Here is a 16,483-nt window from a genome sequence, read left to right on the forward strand (position 1 = left end):
GTGACCCAACCATTACAGGAGAATTCGTCACCATTCTAAACAGACAGTTTATAAAACCATCGAGTTCGCCACAACATCTGGAGAGTGTTAGCTGCTACTGCACTTGTCGACAGCCCTTGTGTTTTTTGTGGATGTAGACTTAATTTTAGTATTGACATTAACAATACTTTTGATTATGGAAATAGATGGCTCACTGTAGCCATTGTACATACGTGTGTGTGTGTGTGTGTGTGTGTGTGTGTGTGTAAAATGGAAATTTGGATCATAGGGCAAGTGGAGAGACAAGATTGTGGAAGAATCATAGGCCACCATTGAACAACTCATAACGCTTATGATTTTAAAAGCTCCTTTATTAGTTTGCAATGCCACTGCGGAGTAAGCTCACTCGGTGTGAGGCAGTCAGAGTGATCAGTCAGGGTCGACGCTACCCAGGAAGGCCCGTGACGACAAACGGCGTCAGCACGGCGGCCACCTCCGCGTGGCCCGCCACCAGCGTCACGCCCACGCCGGAGCCTGCCGGATCCACGCCACCGTCCACTGTGGCCACTTCCTCGTCCCCCAGGGAGGCGACCAGGGCTTCCAGGCTCAGCACCTGCGGGTGGACCCTGCACACAGAGATTGCAGCCACTTGTAACAGCGCAACGTGGGCTCGTTCTTAAAGCACTCCTGATGGCAATATTTTCTCTTCCTTGTTTCACCTCTTTTCATTAACAGTGGATATACAATAGTTATTTTGTACAATGGAAGAGGATGAAGATGAAATGTGAGATATGATACTGCGTGACGAGTTTGACAGAGCACTGAAAGATCTGAGCTGAAACAAGGCCACGGGAGTAGACAACATTCCATTAGAACTACTGACGGCCTTGGGAGAGCCAGTCCTGACAAAACTCTACCATCTGGTGAGCAAGATGTATGAGACAGGTGAAATTCCCTCAGACTTCAAGAAGAATATAATAATTCCAATCCCAAAGAAAGCAGGTGTGACAGATGTAAAAATTACCGCACTATCAGTTTAATAAGTCACGGCGTCAAAATACTAACGCGAATTATTTACAGACGAATGGAAAAACTGGTAGAAGCCGACCTCGGGGAAGATCAATTTGGATTCCGTAGAAATCGTGAGGCAATACTGACCCTACGACTTATTTTAGAAGAAAGATTAAAGAAAGGCAAACCTACATTTCTAGCATTTGTAGATTTAGAGAAAGCTTTTGACAATGTTGACTGGAATACTCTCTTTCAAATTCTGAACGTGGCAGGGGTAAAATACAGGGAGCGAAAGGCTATTTACAATTTGTACAGAAATCAGATGGCAGTTATAAGAGTCGAGGGACATGAAAGGGAAGCAGGGGCTGGGAAGGGAGTGAGACAGGGTTGTAGCCTCTCCCCAAGGAAAGTTCAGAGTAGGTATTAAAATCCACGGAGAAGAAATAAAAACTTCGAGGTTCACCAATGACATTGTAATTCTGTCAGAGACAGCAAAGGACTTGGAAGAGCAGTTGAACGGAATGGACAGTGTCTTCAAAGGAGGGCATAAGGTGAACATCAACAAAAGCAAAACGAGGATAATGCAACCTATTCAAATTAAGTCGGGTGATGCTGCGGGAATTAGATTAGGAAATGAGTTGCTTAAAGTAGCAAAGGAGTTTTGCTATTTGGGGAGCAAAATAACTGATGATGGTCCAAGTAGAGAGGATATAAAATGTAGACTGGTAATGGCAAGGAAAGCATTTCTGAAGAGGAGAAATTTGTTAACATCGAGTATAGATTTAAGTGTCAGGAATTCATTTCTGAAAGTATTTTATGGAGTGTAGCTATGTATGGAAGTGAAATGTGGACGATAAATAGTTTAGACAAGAAGAGAATAGAAGCTTTCGAAATGTGGTGCTACAGAAGAGTGCTGAAGATTAGATGGGTAGGTCACATAACTAATGAGGAAGTATTGAATCGGATTGGGGAGAAGAGAAGTTTGTGGCACAACTTGACTAGAAGAAGGGACCGGTTAGTAGGACATGTTCTGAGGCATCAAGGGATCACCAGTTTAGTATTGGAGGGCAGTGTGGAGGGTAAAAAGCGTAGAGGGAGACCAAGAGATGAATACACTAAGCAGATTCAGAAGGATGTAGGTTGCAGTAGGTACTGGGAGGTGAAGTAGTTTGCACAGGATAGAGTAGCATGGAGAGCTGCATCAAACCAGACTCAGGACTGAAGACCACAACAACAACATACAATAGTTATTTTGTACAACTAATTTCTTGCTCAAGCAGAATTTCATTATTCATTGTCACGGCTGCACAGGTTCTGGAAATCAGGGAATTTCAAACACATCTGGAAAATACCAAGAACATTTGGAGGAAAAAAAAAATAAGCTGGATAAATCTCATTTTTGTCTCAGTAGATGAAATAGTTCATTTAATGAGGTGTCACGCATCATCACTGGCGGGTGCAGCTGAATACATGTGCCACTTCCCTACTCCTTCATCACTAGTGCTTCTCTCCTTCCTACCAGCCCCTCAAGCTTGGAGTCACTTTTTCCACCACTTCTTGCCCCTAGCCTAGCAGCTTCCGACAAGAGGCGGAGGGTGTGTGTGTGTGTGTGTGTGTGTGTGTGTGTGTGTGTGTGTGATCACTGTGGAGGTGTGACAGCATGGCAGAAAGAAGCTACCACGCTTCAACTGACCACACCATGAAGAAAGCTGCCAAATTTGTTGGTGTATCGACACAGATTGCCCAACATGACTACAAGTAATGGAGTATCATTTGGGGCCCTGCAGCGCAGTGTGGGAATTGAGATCAAAAGAGTTTCTAAGTGACAGGGACCGGAAATGAAGGTAAAACATTGTCAGTGATAACTGGTTTCAAAGCCAACAGGAATTGGTGCTGTTAGTGAATGGAGGTCCATCTCAACCACTTTCTGACTGAAGGCAACTACATTCAGCAGGAAGCACCACTACTCACAGTGGCACATACACAGGTTGGAATGGTGTCACCGTATATGTTCTTTGTTTGGTTTCCTAAAACCAAATGAGAGACCGACACAGACATCGGACGTGAGACAGTAGAAAGGATCCAACCCATACAAAAGCCCGGGCACTGTTGTACACTGTCATTTGCGCTATGAGAATGACTGACACTTATTGTATCTGGCGGGCTGCTCAAATTTGTACACACAACAGCCTGATTGGCTAACTTCGATGATAATTAACTCAGAAATGGTGCAACATATCGAATTTTTTTCATAAGGATCCCACAGCACAGCCTACCCTGCTACATCCCTATGAGCTTCTCAGAATGTCTCTGACTACCCTCTATAATGTACTATTTTCAGAGATGGGTACGGGGACTTTTCAGACACTTTGAATTTATATCTCATCCGGCAGAGGTAAAGCAGTTTAGATAAACATATCACTTTTACTGATACATAAAATACTGTGAAATTATTTCATTGGACAGATAAAAAATTTACTCACCGAGTGGCAGCATAGCACACACATAAAAGACTGTTGTGATTGGCAAGCTTTCAGAGCCAGTGGCTCCTTCTTCAAGCAGAAGGGTGTCTGGGGGAAGAATCCAGTTTCTCAGAACTGCACAGGTGGAAACCAGCATTACAAAATGTCCTTGGTTCCCGCCACCCACCTGTCCTTAATTTACGTTAATTTCTTCTGTCTCAGCTTTTCTTCATTGTAACTACTCTTTGCTTCACTACACTTTAGTTTTCTACTTCTTTCATTGTCTTTCCTGTCTATTTTTCACCACCCCCTCCACTTACGTTACATACAACGCACTTAGCTTACTCACTCTTATTAACTCATGCATGATGTTTTAGTAGTAATCTCTCTCTTGCATATTACCCTGTCTTCCACCTTTAAGCTCGCAGGTGTTAAAACCTCGTCCGATGCAGTCCCCAGCCATCAATCTTTCCTTCTCTTCCTGTACAGTAGGTCTCCCCAGACCCACAGTTTTGGGTGACTTGTCTTAAATCTACCCCTTTTCCTAGACCTCTCTAGTCCTTTTCCTTCACCCTTCTTCCTTCCTCTTCAACCCCTCTTCATGAAGAAGGAACCACTGGCTCTGAAAGCTTTCCAATCACAACAGTCTTTTACGTATGTGTTCTGACTCTGCTTGGTGAGCAGATTTTTTGTCTATCATATTAAATAATTTCATCAATAAATGATTGTTTTCACTGTTATAAAAGACTGTTGTCTCAGACACACAGCAGCACACCCAGGTTTTCAGCACACTCAGGTTTTCAGCTGGCACCGCTGTAGTACACACACAAAAATCTGCCACCTCCACTACACTCACCTTCGCACGTGCTCACGCAGGTGCTTCTGTTCCTTGTACGAGCGCTCGCACGTATCGCACCGGTATGGCCGTTCGCTGCTGTGAACACGCACGTGGGACTCGTAGTGACTGCGCTTCACAAATCGCTTCTCACAAGTCTCGCACTGGTAACGGAACTCTCCGGTGTGGGTTTTCCTAAATTGGAGAAAGCACTCGATATAGCACATCAGCGTAATGACAGTCCTGTGGTTGTAACAAAAAGAAAACCTGTTAACTTGCAAAGATCATTAATACCATTACAATACCATGGCATCTGTGAAACCAAGAAGTGTTAAGATCGTAAGAACAAAACTAATAAACAATGTAGAGAAAAAAAAAAAAAGGACTGTACTGTAGCTGAATATTTTCAGCATCACAAATGTGTAATACCACAAAAATCCATTGTTGAGTACACTAAAATGCACAAGTTTGTTCCCTTTGCCCATTTATATTCTGCTGTTATGAATTGCAACATTCACGAACTGAACATGAAACTGAAAAATAATGTCCACCTGTATAAAAATTGCTTCGAGGTTGTACAGAAAAGTGTGCATTATCTTGTAAATTCTTTTTTTTTTTTTTTTAAGGGACCAGACTGCCATGGTCATCAGTCCCTTTTTTCAAAAAAAAAACTAAAACCACCCAAGGAGAACAAAAAACGAACAACAGGAAAGACAGCAGACGAAACAGGACATGAAATACTCTGACAGAGACCAGACAAAACAAATTAAAACACACAGTGTGACGGTGGTTGGCCAACCATGGAGAAAAAAAAAAGGAAAAGCCAACCACCAAGAACATATTAAAAACTCAGTTTAAAATCAGAGGCTAAAAGCCAGAATCAACACTATAAAACAAACACTCAGATTAAAGGATAAAAAACCCCTGCCCGAATAAAACGCAAAACCAAGTCCACCATGGCAGAGTCATCTAATAAAAGGGCAGAGAGTGTGTCAGGCAGTGCAAACGTCTGCCTGAGCACAGATAAAAGTGGACAGTCCAACAAAACGTGGGCCACTGTCAATGCCAAGCCGCAGCAGCATAGAGGGGGGTCCACACGGTGCAGTAAGTGGCCGTGGGTCATCTGTGTGTGCCCGATGCGCAGTCGGCAGAGGACGACAGACTCCTTGCGAGAGACTCGCATGGAGAAGTGCCACACAGTCGTCGTGTCCTTTTTGTTAGGGGTGGTCAGACCGCGCCATTCAGCATCCCAAAACGAGAGAACTTTGCGGCGTAAGACTGTCCGCAAATCAGTCGCCGGGAGGCCAATCTCCAGAGATGGTGCCGCTGGTGGCCTCTTTCGCCAGGCAGTCAACAGTTTCATTTCCGGGTATCCCAACATGGCCCGGGGGTCCAAACAAAGACCACAGATCTGCCGCAACGGGCAAGAGTATGCAGGGACTCCTGGATAGCCATCACCACATGATAACGAGAGAAACACTGGTTGAGAGCTCGTAAACCGCTCAGGGAATCGCTACAGATAACGTAGGATTCACCTGAGCAGGAGCGGATATACTCTAGGGCATGAAAGATGGCGACCAGCTCAGCAGTGTAAACACTGCAGCCAGCCGGCAATGAACGTTGTTCAGAATGGTCCCCTAGAGTTAGTGCATAACCGACACGACCAGCAACCATCGAACCGTGAGTGTAGACAACGCCAGAGCCCTGATACGTGGCCAGGATGGAATAAAAGCGGCGTCGGAAGGCCTCCGGAGCGACTGAGTCCTTCGGGCCCTGTGCCAAGTCGAGCTGAAGGCAAGGGCGAGGCACACACCATGAGGGTGTACGCAGAGGTGCCCGGAAAGGAGGTGGTACAGGGAAACACCCAAGCCCGTAGAGAAGCTGTTTGACATGTACGGTGATCGGACAACCTGACCGGGGCCGACGTTCCGGCAGATGGACGACTGACTGCAGAAACAGGACACGATAATTTGAATGCCCGGGCAAGCTAAAAACATGGGCAGCATAAGCAGCCAGTAATTGTTGGTATCGTAACCCCAGTGGAGGGACACCTGCCTCCACAAATATGCTGTCCACAGGGCTGGTCCAGAAGGCACCAGTGGCAAGGCGTATCCTGCTGTGGAGGATTGGGTCCAGCAGCCACAATGCACATGGGGATGCTGAGCCATAAGCCAGACTCCCATAGTCCATACGGGAGTGGATTAACGCCTGGTAAAGCCGTAAGAGAGTAGATCGGTCGGCGCCCCACCTGGTGTGGCTCAGGCATCGCAGAGCATTTAGATGCCGCCAACACGCCTGTTTAAGCTGCCGAATATGAGGCAGCCAAGTGAACCGGTCATCAAAAACCACCCCCAAAAACCTATGTAACTCCACCACTGTAAGAAGCTTGCCGTCAAGATAAAGCCGTGGCTCGGGGTGAACAGTGCGTCACCGGCAGAAATGCATAATGCAGGTCTTAGCTGCCGAAAACTGAAAACCATGTGCTACAGCCCAAAATTGTGCCTTGCGGATTGCGCCCTGTAGCTGACGTTCAGCAGCTGCAATGCCAATAGAGCTGTAGTAAAGGCAGAAGTCGTCAGCATACAGGGAAGTGGAGACAGAATTTCCCATGGCCGCAGCGAGCCTGTTAATGGCTATTAAAAACAGACAGACACTTAGAACAGAACCCTGTGGCACACCGTTCTCCTGGACTTGGGAGGAACTATATGAGGCCACGATGTGCACGCGGAAGGTACGATACGACAGAAAATTGCATCGGCAGAGGGCCCCGAAGACCCCATCCATGAAGCGTAGAAAGGATGTGGTAATGCCATGTCGTATCGTATGCCTTCTGCATGTCGAAAAAGACAGCGACCAGATGCTGACGGCGGGCAAAGGCAGTACGGATGGCCGACTCCAGGCTCACCAGATTGTCGGCGGCGGAGCGGCCTTTACGGAACCCACCCTGAGACGGAGCCAGAAGGCCCCGAGACTCCAGTACCCAATTCAAGCGCCGGCTCACCATCCATTCAAGCAACTTGCAAAGAACGTTGGTGAGGCTAATGGGACGGTAGCTCTCCACCTCCAAAGGGTTCTTCCCTGGTTTCAGAATGGGGACAACAAGACTTTCCCACCATTGCGACGCAAACTCACCCTTGACCCACATACGGTTGTAAAGGTCGAGGAGGTGTCGCTGGCAGTCCACTGAAAGGTGTTTCAGCATCTGAGAGTGGATGCTATCTGGCCCAGAAGCGGTATCAGGACAAGCGGCGAGGGCACTGCGAAATTCCCACTCACTGAATGGAACATTGTACAATTCAGGATGGTGGCTGCGAAAAGAAAGACTCCGACGTTCTATCTGCTCTTTAATGGAGCGGAAGCCCTAGGGGTAATTGGCAGAAGCAGAATTCAGAGCAAAGTGTTCTGCCAAGCAGTTTGCAATGACGTCAGAGTCAGTACAAACTGCTCCATTCAGTGAGAGCGCAGGGACGCTGACAGGGGTCCGATAGCCATAGAGGCGGCGAATCTTGGCCCAGACCTGTGATGGAGTAACATGGAGGCCAATGGTGGACACATACCGCTTCCAGCACTCCTGTTTGCGTTGGCGGATAATGCGGCAGGCTCGCGTAAGCAGCCGTTTGACGGAGATAAGGTGTTCGATTGAGGGATGTCACTTGTGACGCTGGAGCACCTGCCGGCGAGCTTTAATCGCTTCAGCGATCTCAGGCGACCACCAAAGCACAGTCCGCCGCCGAGGGGACCCAGAAGATTCGGCAGCAGTAAAGATGCCGGTGGTGACCGATTGAACCACTGCATCAATGTTATCGTTAGAGAGAGGCTCAATAGCGGCAGTGGAGGAGAACAAGTCTCAGTCAGCCTTATTCAGAGCCCATCTGCTAGGGCGCCAAGAAGACTGACGCTGTGGCAGTGACAGAAAGATCGGAAAGTGGTCACTACCACACAGGTTGTCATGCACTCTCAATTGGACAGACAATAAGAGGCTAGGGCTACAGATCGAAAGGTCAATGGCGGAGTATGTGCCATGCGCCACACTGAAGTGTGTGAAGGCACCATCATTTAATATCGAGAGATTGAGCTGCGCCAATAAATGCTCAACGATGGCGCCTCGACCTGTTGCCACGGACCCACCCCACAGATGGTTATGGGCGTTAAAGTCGCCCAGTAACAAGAAAGGTGGCGGCAATTGGGCTATCAGAGCAGCCAGGACATGCTGCGCGACATCACCATCTGGTGGAAGGTAAAGACTGCAGATGGTAACAGTCTGTGGCGTCCACACTCCAACAGCGACAGCCTCTAAAGGTGTGTGGAGAGGTACAGACTCGCTGTGAAGAGAGTTCAGGACATATATGCAGACGCCATCAGACACCCTTTCATAAGCTGCCTGGTTCTTAAAATAACACCGATAGCCACGGAGGGCGAGCGTTCGCATTGCCGGAAACCAAGTTTCCTGCAGAGCAATGCAGAAGAAAGGGTGAAGGCTGATAAGTTGTCAGAGCTCAGCTAGATGGTGGAAGAAACCACTGCAGTTCCACTGGAGGATGGTGTTGTCCATGGCTGAGAAAGGCGTGACGGGACTGGGAAGGCAGATTACGCCGCTGGGTCACCTGCTGCCTCCGATGGAGCAACCATGCAAATTCTATCCATTGGTTCTGAGGGACCGGCGAGATCGAGGTCCTCAGCTGACGCAAGAATCTCCACCTCATCCTCAGTCGCAGAACTTGTAGATAGCAGTTGAGTAGGAGCCTCCGCAGGTGCCTTGGTCTTAAGGGGCTTCAATGTCATTTTCTCTCGCTGTTCCTTCGGTTGCTGTCGTTGAGAGGGCTCATTGGTGTCAGTCTCCGGAACCGAAGATGATCGCGAAGCTCGACGACCAGCGACCTGTGGCTACTTCAGCCACTGGTTGGCGTCTGCTGTACCGCTGGTACGAACCTGGGAAGGGAGTGACAGAAGGGATCCCTTCCGAGTGAGAGAAGCCGAAGACGACTTACTCTTCTCCGGCTTAAAAGTGGGGACTGGTGTCCCCGGTGGTTTAGTGTGTGCTGCTCCCGAGGTAGATGGTGTGGGAGCAACAGCAAGAGAAGGGGCCCCCATCGTCAAGGGGGCAGGTGAGGTCCTCTGATGCTGAGAGCTAACTGTCTGTGGTGCAGCTAAAGGAGCTGAAGCAGGAGTGACAGAGGAGGCATAAGATGACATCATGCGCACGGGATGTAGCCGTTCAAATTTCCGTTTAGCCTCAGTGTAAGACAGTCGGTCCAGGATCTTATATTCCATGATTTTGCGTTCTTTCTGTAATATCCTGCAGTCTGGCGAGCAAGGTGAATGAGGCTCTCCACAGTTGACACAGATGGGAGGCGGAGCACATGAAGTATCGGGATGAGATGGGCATCCGCAATCTCGACATGTGAGGCTGGAAGTACAGCGGGAAGACATATGGCCAAACTTCCAGCACTTAAAGCACCGCATCGGGGGAGGGATATAGGGCTTGACGTCACAACAGTAGACCATCACCTTGACCTTCTCCGGTAATGTACCACCCTCAAAGGCCAAGATGAAGGCACCGGCAGCAACCTGATTGTCCCTTGGCCCCCGATGAATGCGCTGGACGAAATGAACACCTCTACGCTCCAAGTTGGCGCGCAGCTCGTCATCAGACTGCAGAAGTAGGCCCCTATGGAAAATAACACCCTGGACCATATTTAAACTCTTATGTGGCGTGATTGTAACGTTATCATCCCCCAACTTGTCACAACAAGCAACCTGTGTGACTGGGCGGAGGATGCTGTTTTTATCAAAACTGACCCAGAGCGCATTTTAGACAAGCCCTCCACCTCCCCAAACTTGTCCTCCAAATGCTCTATAAAGAACTGAGGCTTCATGGATACAAAGGATTCCCCATCAGCTCTGGTACAGACGAGATACCTGGGCGAATACATGTCACTATCATTCATTGCCTTTCGTTCCTCCCATAGTGTGGCCAGGGATGGGAACGATTTGGGGTCATAAACGTTAGCTTTAAAATGAGCCCTTGAACGCTTAGAGACTGCTGGTGGCTGGCCACCAGCAAGAGCTGATGTACCACGCTTCATTGCAGGACATCCGCCCTGATGCCACCTACTCCAACCAAGGGCCCTCCCATGGGCGCCACCCAGCCACGGCAAGAGCCACCTGGCAGTATGGCCATTGCCGGGAGTCCTGATGCCCCATGGAGATAGGCATCTACTCCTTGGCATACATGGGGAGTAAACGGTGCAGGCATCAGTAGAGCGATCCCTGTGTTGTCGGGGGCTACAACCAACAGGGTACATGGCGGCCCCACCACAACAGACTGTCTACCGTGCTGAATCTTAGGTGCAAAAATGTATAAGGTCGTCGTCGCAGGAAAAGCAACACTGCACAGTGCAGCGTGGTAATCGCACCCAGGGACGTATCCTCGCCCAAGAGATGGAGAACGAGCGGGACACGATTGCAACGACGAGAAAGCCGGCTAAAGGTCTCAATGCACGACAGACACAGTGCACGATGTAAGGCACCCTTCCCCAATTGGCTCGCTCTTCGGAACAATTTAGAAAGATGGAGGTCAAACCCAAAAGGGGACCATCATATAAGGCCGAAAAGGTTAAGACTCCTTTTAGTCGCCTCTTACGACAGGCAGGAATACCGCGGGCCTATTCTTACCCCAGTACCCACAGGGGGCGTAAATTCTATTTTTCTATTTTGAGCAGGCTTCTAACAGAAATAAAAATTATGAGAAAACTCAGATTTTTTTAAGCTAAATTAACAGACTTTCCTCTTGCACTATCCTCATATTCTGAGAGATCACAGACATAATTTAGACTAATTTCCTGCAGTACATGTTTTCTTGGTTGTCAAATTGGGCTCAACATTAAACAACACTTACACATTAATGTATGTCTGTTTTGGTGCTTTTTTTAAAAAAATTTCCCTCTGTTATGCAACTGTTATACGAGGGTCACTCCAAAAGAAATGCAAACTATTTTTTTTAATTTTAAATCCATCTTTTATTCCACATGTTTGAAAGTTTTACAGTGTGTGGATTTCTCCACATAATTTCCATCCCTCTCAACTGCCTTACGCCATCTTGGAACCAGCGCCTGTATACCCGCACGGTAAAATTATGGACCAACCTGTTGGAGTCACTGTTTTACAGCGTGCACAAGGAAGTCATCATCTTCAAACCTTGTTCCACAAAGAGAGTCTTTCAGTTTCCCAAAGAGATGATAGTCACATGGAGCCAGGTCAGGACTGTATGGCAGGTATTTCAGTGTTGTCCATCCGAGTATTGTGATCGCTTCCATGGTTTTTTGACTGACATGTGGCCATGCATTGTCGTGCAACAGCAAAACATCCTGTTTTTGCCGATGTGATCAAACACGACTCAGTCGAGCTTGAAGTTTCTTCAGTGACATCACATATGCGTCAGAATTTATGGTAGTTCCACTTGGCATGATGTCCACAAGCAAGAGTTCTTCAGAATCAAAAAACACTGTAGCCATAACTTTTCCAGCAAAAGGTGTGGTTTTGATTTTCATTTTTTCTTGGATTAATTTGCACGATGCCACTCCACTGATTGCCTCTTCGTATCTGGTGAAAAATGATGGAGCCATGTTTCATCACCTGTCACAATTCTTCCAAGAAATTCATCTCCACCATTCTAATTGCTTGTTTCTTTGTGCGCCACTGTCAACATCCTGCGTACTCACCTGGCACAAACTTTTTTTAACGCCAACACTTTCAGCAGTCTCCAAATACTTCCTTCCCCTATCCCAACGTAGCGTGACAATTCGTTCACTGTGATGCGTCTGTCAGCAGTCACCAATCCGTTAACTCTCCGCACGTTGTCTGGGAGTGTGCGCAGTACGAGGCCTGCCACTGTGAGGACAATCCTCAATATTGCCATGCCCGCTTTCATCAGGTAACCTGCTCGCCCACCGACTAACTGTACTGCGATCGACAGCAGCATCTCCGTACACCTTTTTCAATCTCTTGTGTATGTTTCCCACTGTCTCGTTTTCACGGCACAGGAATTCTATGACAGCACGTTGCTTCTGACAAATGTCAAGTGTAGCATCCATCTTGACGACATACTGTGATGGCGCCACTCAGGGGAACAGGTTGAACTAAGTTTGAAAACAAGCGGGAAGGATGTATCTACATACTGTAAAACATTCACATGTCTGGAATGGAAACTGTATTTTTACAAAAATAGTGTGCATTTCTTTTGGAGTGACCCTCGTATATTTGCTTCTTCTTGGAGGCCACTGGCGGTGTTGATAAATGCACTGACAGAAAAAAAAATTGCAACACAAATATGAAGTTTCGTGGCATAAACAAAAGTTAGCACGCATATTCCTACCTCTGAAAGATGACGTGTATTCAGATTTTGCACCAGTCACTTGAGAGTGGTGCCAGTAGAACTGCTATCAGGAGGCAAATCAAGTTTACCTTACACATATGCTGTAATGGTCATGAGCATTAGTTATCTTTAAGATTTGGACATGGTGTGTTGATATTAGTCAAGAATGCCTTTAAGGTGATGAAGAAGCCATTAACAACACCTCACTGACTTTGGACAAGGTCACATAATGGGGCTACGAGAAGCTACCTTCTATGATACTGCAGAAAGATTTGGCAAGAATGTAGTCACCACATATGATTGTTGGCAAGAATGTGTGGTCACAAGAAGACTACATTTCTGATGGCCAAGTGGCACTGCCGAAAGAGAAGACCGCCGTGTTCGGTGTACGGCTCTCACACATTGTACCGAACCTGCATCAGCAATTTGGGAAACGGCCAGCATCACAGTGATGTAAGGAAGCATTATAAATTGGTTACTTCAATGACAGCTCCGAGCGACACACAATGTAGTGTACATTCCACTGACCCAAAACCACTGCCATTTGTGACTTCAGTGGTGTCAAGCGAGAGCTCGCTAGAAGGCAGGGTGAAGATCTATTATGTTTTCCTGCTGAAGGCTGGTTCTGCTTTGGTGCCACTGATAGCTGTGTATTGGCTAGATGGAGGCCAGCTGATGACCTGCAACCAACTGTGTGTGTGCCAAACACACTGGACCTACACCTAATGACAACTTACGTGTACACACAACCACCATTAGCCATCCTTGTATTGACTGACCAAGTTCAACAGGCATACGGCACCTGTACAACACAATGCATGCACATTTGTGTGCTTGCGTTCACCTTCTGGGGATTTCACTGGTAAATGGAAATGCCGTGTGGCTAGGGCCTCCCGTTGGGTAGACTGGTCGCCTGGTGCAAGTCTTTCTAGTTGACGCCACTTCGGTGACTTGCGTGTCGATGGGGATGAAATGATGATGATAAGGACAACACGACACCCAGTCCGTGAACAGAGAAAATCTCCGACCCAGCCGGGAATCGAACCCGGGCTGTTAGATATGACATTCCATCGCGCTGACCACTCAGCTACCAGGGGCGGACATTTCACTGGTTATTAATGTACCAGCATTTAATATTTGCAATAACTTATCTCGTGCGTACATGAACTCTTGCGATTTAAATTTGCTAGCTACATGAATGTATTCCTGAAATTTTGTTACTCTGCATTAATTATTTTTTGATGTTGCAATTTTTTCTCGTAAGTGTAGTCTCAAGTGCAGGCTGGAATCTGTGTCTCACTGTACAAGATCTTGTACTTATTTGTAAGGCTGTGTTCAGCAACAGGAGACAATTCTACAGTACTGTAGTTGATGTGCTGCTAATCTTTGGTACATTGCTGGGGAATGGTTCAAACAGACTGGTCCATGTAGCTTCTGCAAAATTCATATGGAATGTTGTAAGCACCCAGAACTCTAAGACCACAATAATGCTACTTGAAGGAGAGAAAAACCTGTAATATGTGAAGTACATACACTACTAAATAATATATGCGAAAAATGGAAGCATGCCTGAGACCAGAGAATTGCAATACTATGCGTTATTTATGAGAAAGGAGAAAAGTCATATTGCGAATTATAAAGGCATAACATTGTTGAACACTGTCTACAAGATATTTTGCAGGATGCTGAGTGAAACAATAAGAAAGTGCACCGAAAATATCCTTGAAGAATAGCAATGTGGTTTCTGGCCATATAGAGGCACCTGTGAACAGTTGTTTGTTATTAGACAAATGATGAAGAAATTTTGTGAATATGACAATGTCCACAACTTGTGTTTTGTTTTTAAGCAAGCTTTGGTAAGTGTTAACAGTATAAAGCATTAAAAGAATTGGGCATCTGTGACAAGCTACAAAAGATAGAAAGATAGTTAGCAATGAAGGACACAAAGGCAGAAGTAGAGGTGAAAACAAAATGACCAAAAGCTTCAGTTTTACAGAGTGGAACAGGGTGATGGTCTTTTACAGTCCTGTTCAACTTTGCACTTCACAGTCTGATACAAAAAAATGACAAGAGAAGAACAATAATGATGAAATACAGTCCAGGTATGTCCATTTATAGATGACACTGCAATTGTGACATGTCATGTAAACATCCTTTAAAAAATTTCAGGAAATAATGGAAGCAGAAGGAATAAAAATTGAACTTACTGTAAACAAAAACAAGAGAAAATATATAGTAATGTCCAATTCTACAGGTAAAAGAAAACCATATGACTTGAAAGTTTCTAATAAATGTTTTAAAGCTGTCAGCTGCTTCCATTTTCCACATGTCCTCTTACCCAGTGATAATAATATGAGACTGTGTATTAGAATAATGATACTAATCAGAAACAGAGCATATTACACAATCTTACAAGTATCCAAGAATTCTCTAATAACAATGTCAACCAAGTTAATAGTAAACCATTCCAAGGTGTGGCCAGTTGTTACTTGTGGGCCAGAAATGTCGGTAACTACAGTAGCAGATACGAAAAACCTAAGAGCATTTGAGAGGAAAATCATACGAAAAATTTATGGGTATGTTACAGAATCAGAGGGTAGGAGAGTAAGGTATAACCATGAAATACAAGAGTTTATAAAAGGGATAGACACAGTGAAATTTGTTAAATCTGAAAGAATAAGTTGGTTAGAACATATGGCGAAGATGACAGGTGACAGGATAACCAAACAAATAATGAAAAGCACATTGTATTCCACCAGAAAAAAGGGCTGACCTAGAGCTAGATGGCTGGACAATGTGTTGGCTGTCTTACCAAGATGAAGGCCCGAGGATGGTAGAGAAAAGCAGAAAGAGAGATGTACTCATGCATAGTAAGGTTGTTGAGGACGCTACCACCCATCATGGACTGTAGTTGCTAAGGAGGAGAAGAAGACAAAGCAGAGGAAGGGGAAGTTAGAAAGAAAACTGGTAATCTGGGGGGAAAACTGCTGCTCCTCAGCTAATATAAATAGGTGCTTTTTTGTTATTATTAGCTTAATATTATTTGACTGCAATATTATTTTTCAAAGTAAGTTTTTACCTGTATCAATAAACACAGACTCCTATTTTCAGTACATTATATCTTGTCATACACCTTTATAATAAATAGTGCTACTAGCCATGAAGCTAAAACAACTTTTTAATCTGTGAATATAGGCTTAAAACAAAATGAGAAACAGATGCACTAATCACAGGTCCATCAGTCTTACTTTTTGTAGAGATAAGATCACTGAACAAATAACTTCTCAATGGATTGAGGGGAAAAACTGATTTTCATTCAGAAAAAGGGCTCGAGGTGCTACTGAAGTGTTGAGAGTAGTATCAAAGTAGGTTTTACATATAAATGAGGCACTATGTTTATGTTTGACGACAGCATGGTACAAAGCTTTTGACAGTGCTATTTGGGTGATCACTTTTGGAAATATTAAAACAAATTTCCGTACACTGGACTTATCGATGAGTAATTTACAACCTATAGGTGGATCAAAATGTAAACCTACATCTGAAAATTGTAAACATAAATCTCCTAAATAATTGTTCACTATACGAAGAGCAGTTGTTACATATGGTGAAACTTCCTCTCAGAATCTCAAAGTCAGGAAGTAAAGTTATTAATGAAATATAACTTAGCTAGCAGAAGGACCAAGAAATTGGACTTAATGTAAAGAAAAAGACAAAATACATGGCAATGTCCAATTCTAAGGTGGGAAGAACACCACATGACCTGAAGGTATCTGACAAATTTTTAAAGCTGTCATCTGCTTTAGTTATCTAACTGTCCTC

General features: G+C 45.5%; 1 protein-coding gene across 2 annotated transcripts in view; it reads right to left on the bottom strand.

The window, feature by feature from the left end:
* Positions 1–329: 329 nt before the first annotated feature.
* The window catches only part of LOC126293430 (zinc finger protein ZFP2-like), a 76,554-nt gene continuing 60,400 nt past the window's right edge, over positions 330–16,483 (bottom strand). For both annotated transcript variants that reach the window (XM_049986654.1, XM_049986655.1), the window contains exons 11-12: positions 4,309–4,482; positions 330–605 (exon numbers count right to left, since the gene is read on the bottom strand). In XM_049986654.1, the coding sequence (XP_049842611.1) occupies positions 425–605; positions 4,309–4,482 (355 nt within the window). In that variant the 3' untranslated portion in view covers positions 330–424. The remainder of the gene's footprint in view (positions 606–4,308; positions 4,483–16,483) is intronic.

This window comes from Schistocerca gregaria, chromosome 10 (genome assembly GCF_023897955.1).
Source record: "Schistocerca gregaria isolate iqSchGreg1 chromosome 10, iqSchGreg1.2, whole genome shotgun sequence".
In the NCBI taxonomy this organism is placed as follows: domain Eukaryota; kingdom Metazoa; phylum Arthropoda; class Insecta; order Orthoptera; family Acrididae; genus Schistocerca; species Schistocerca gregaria.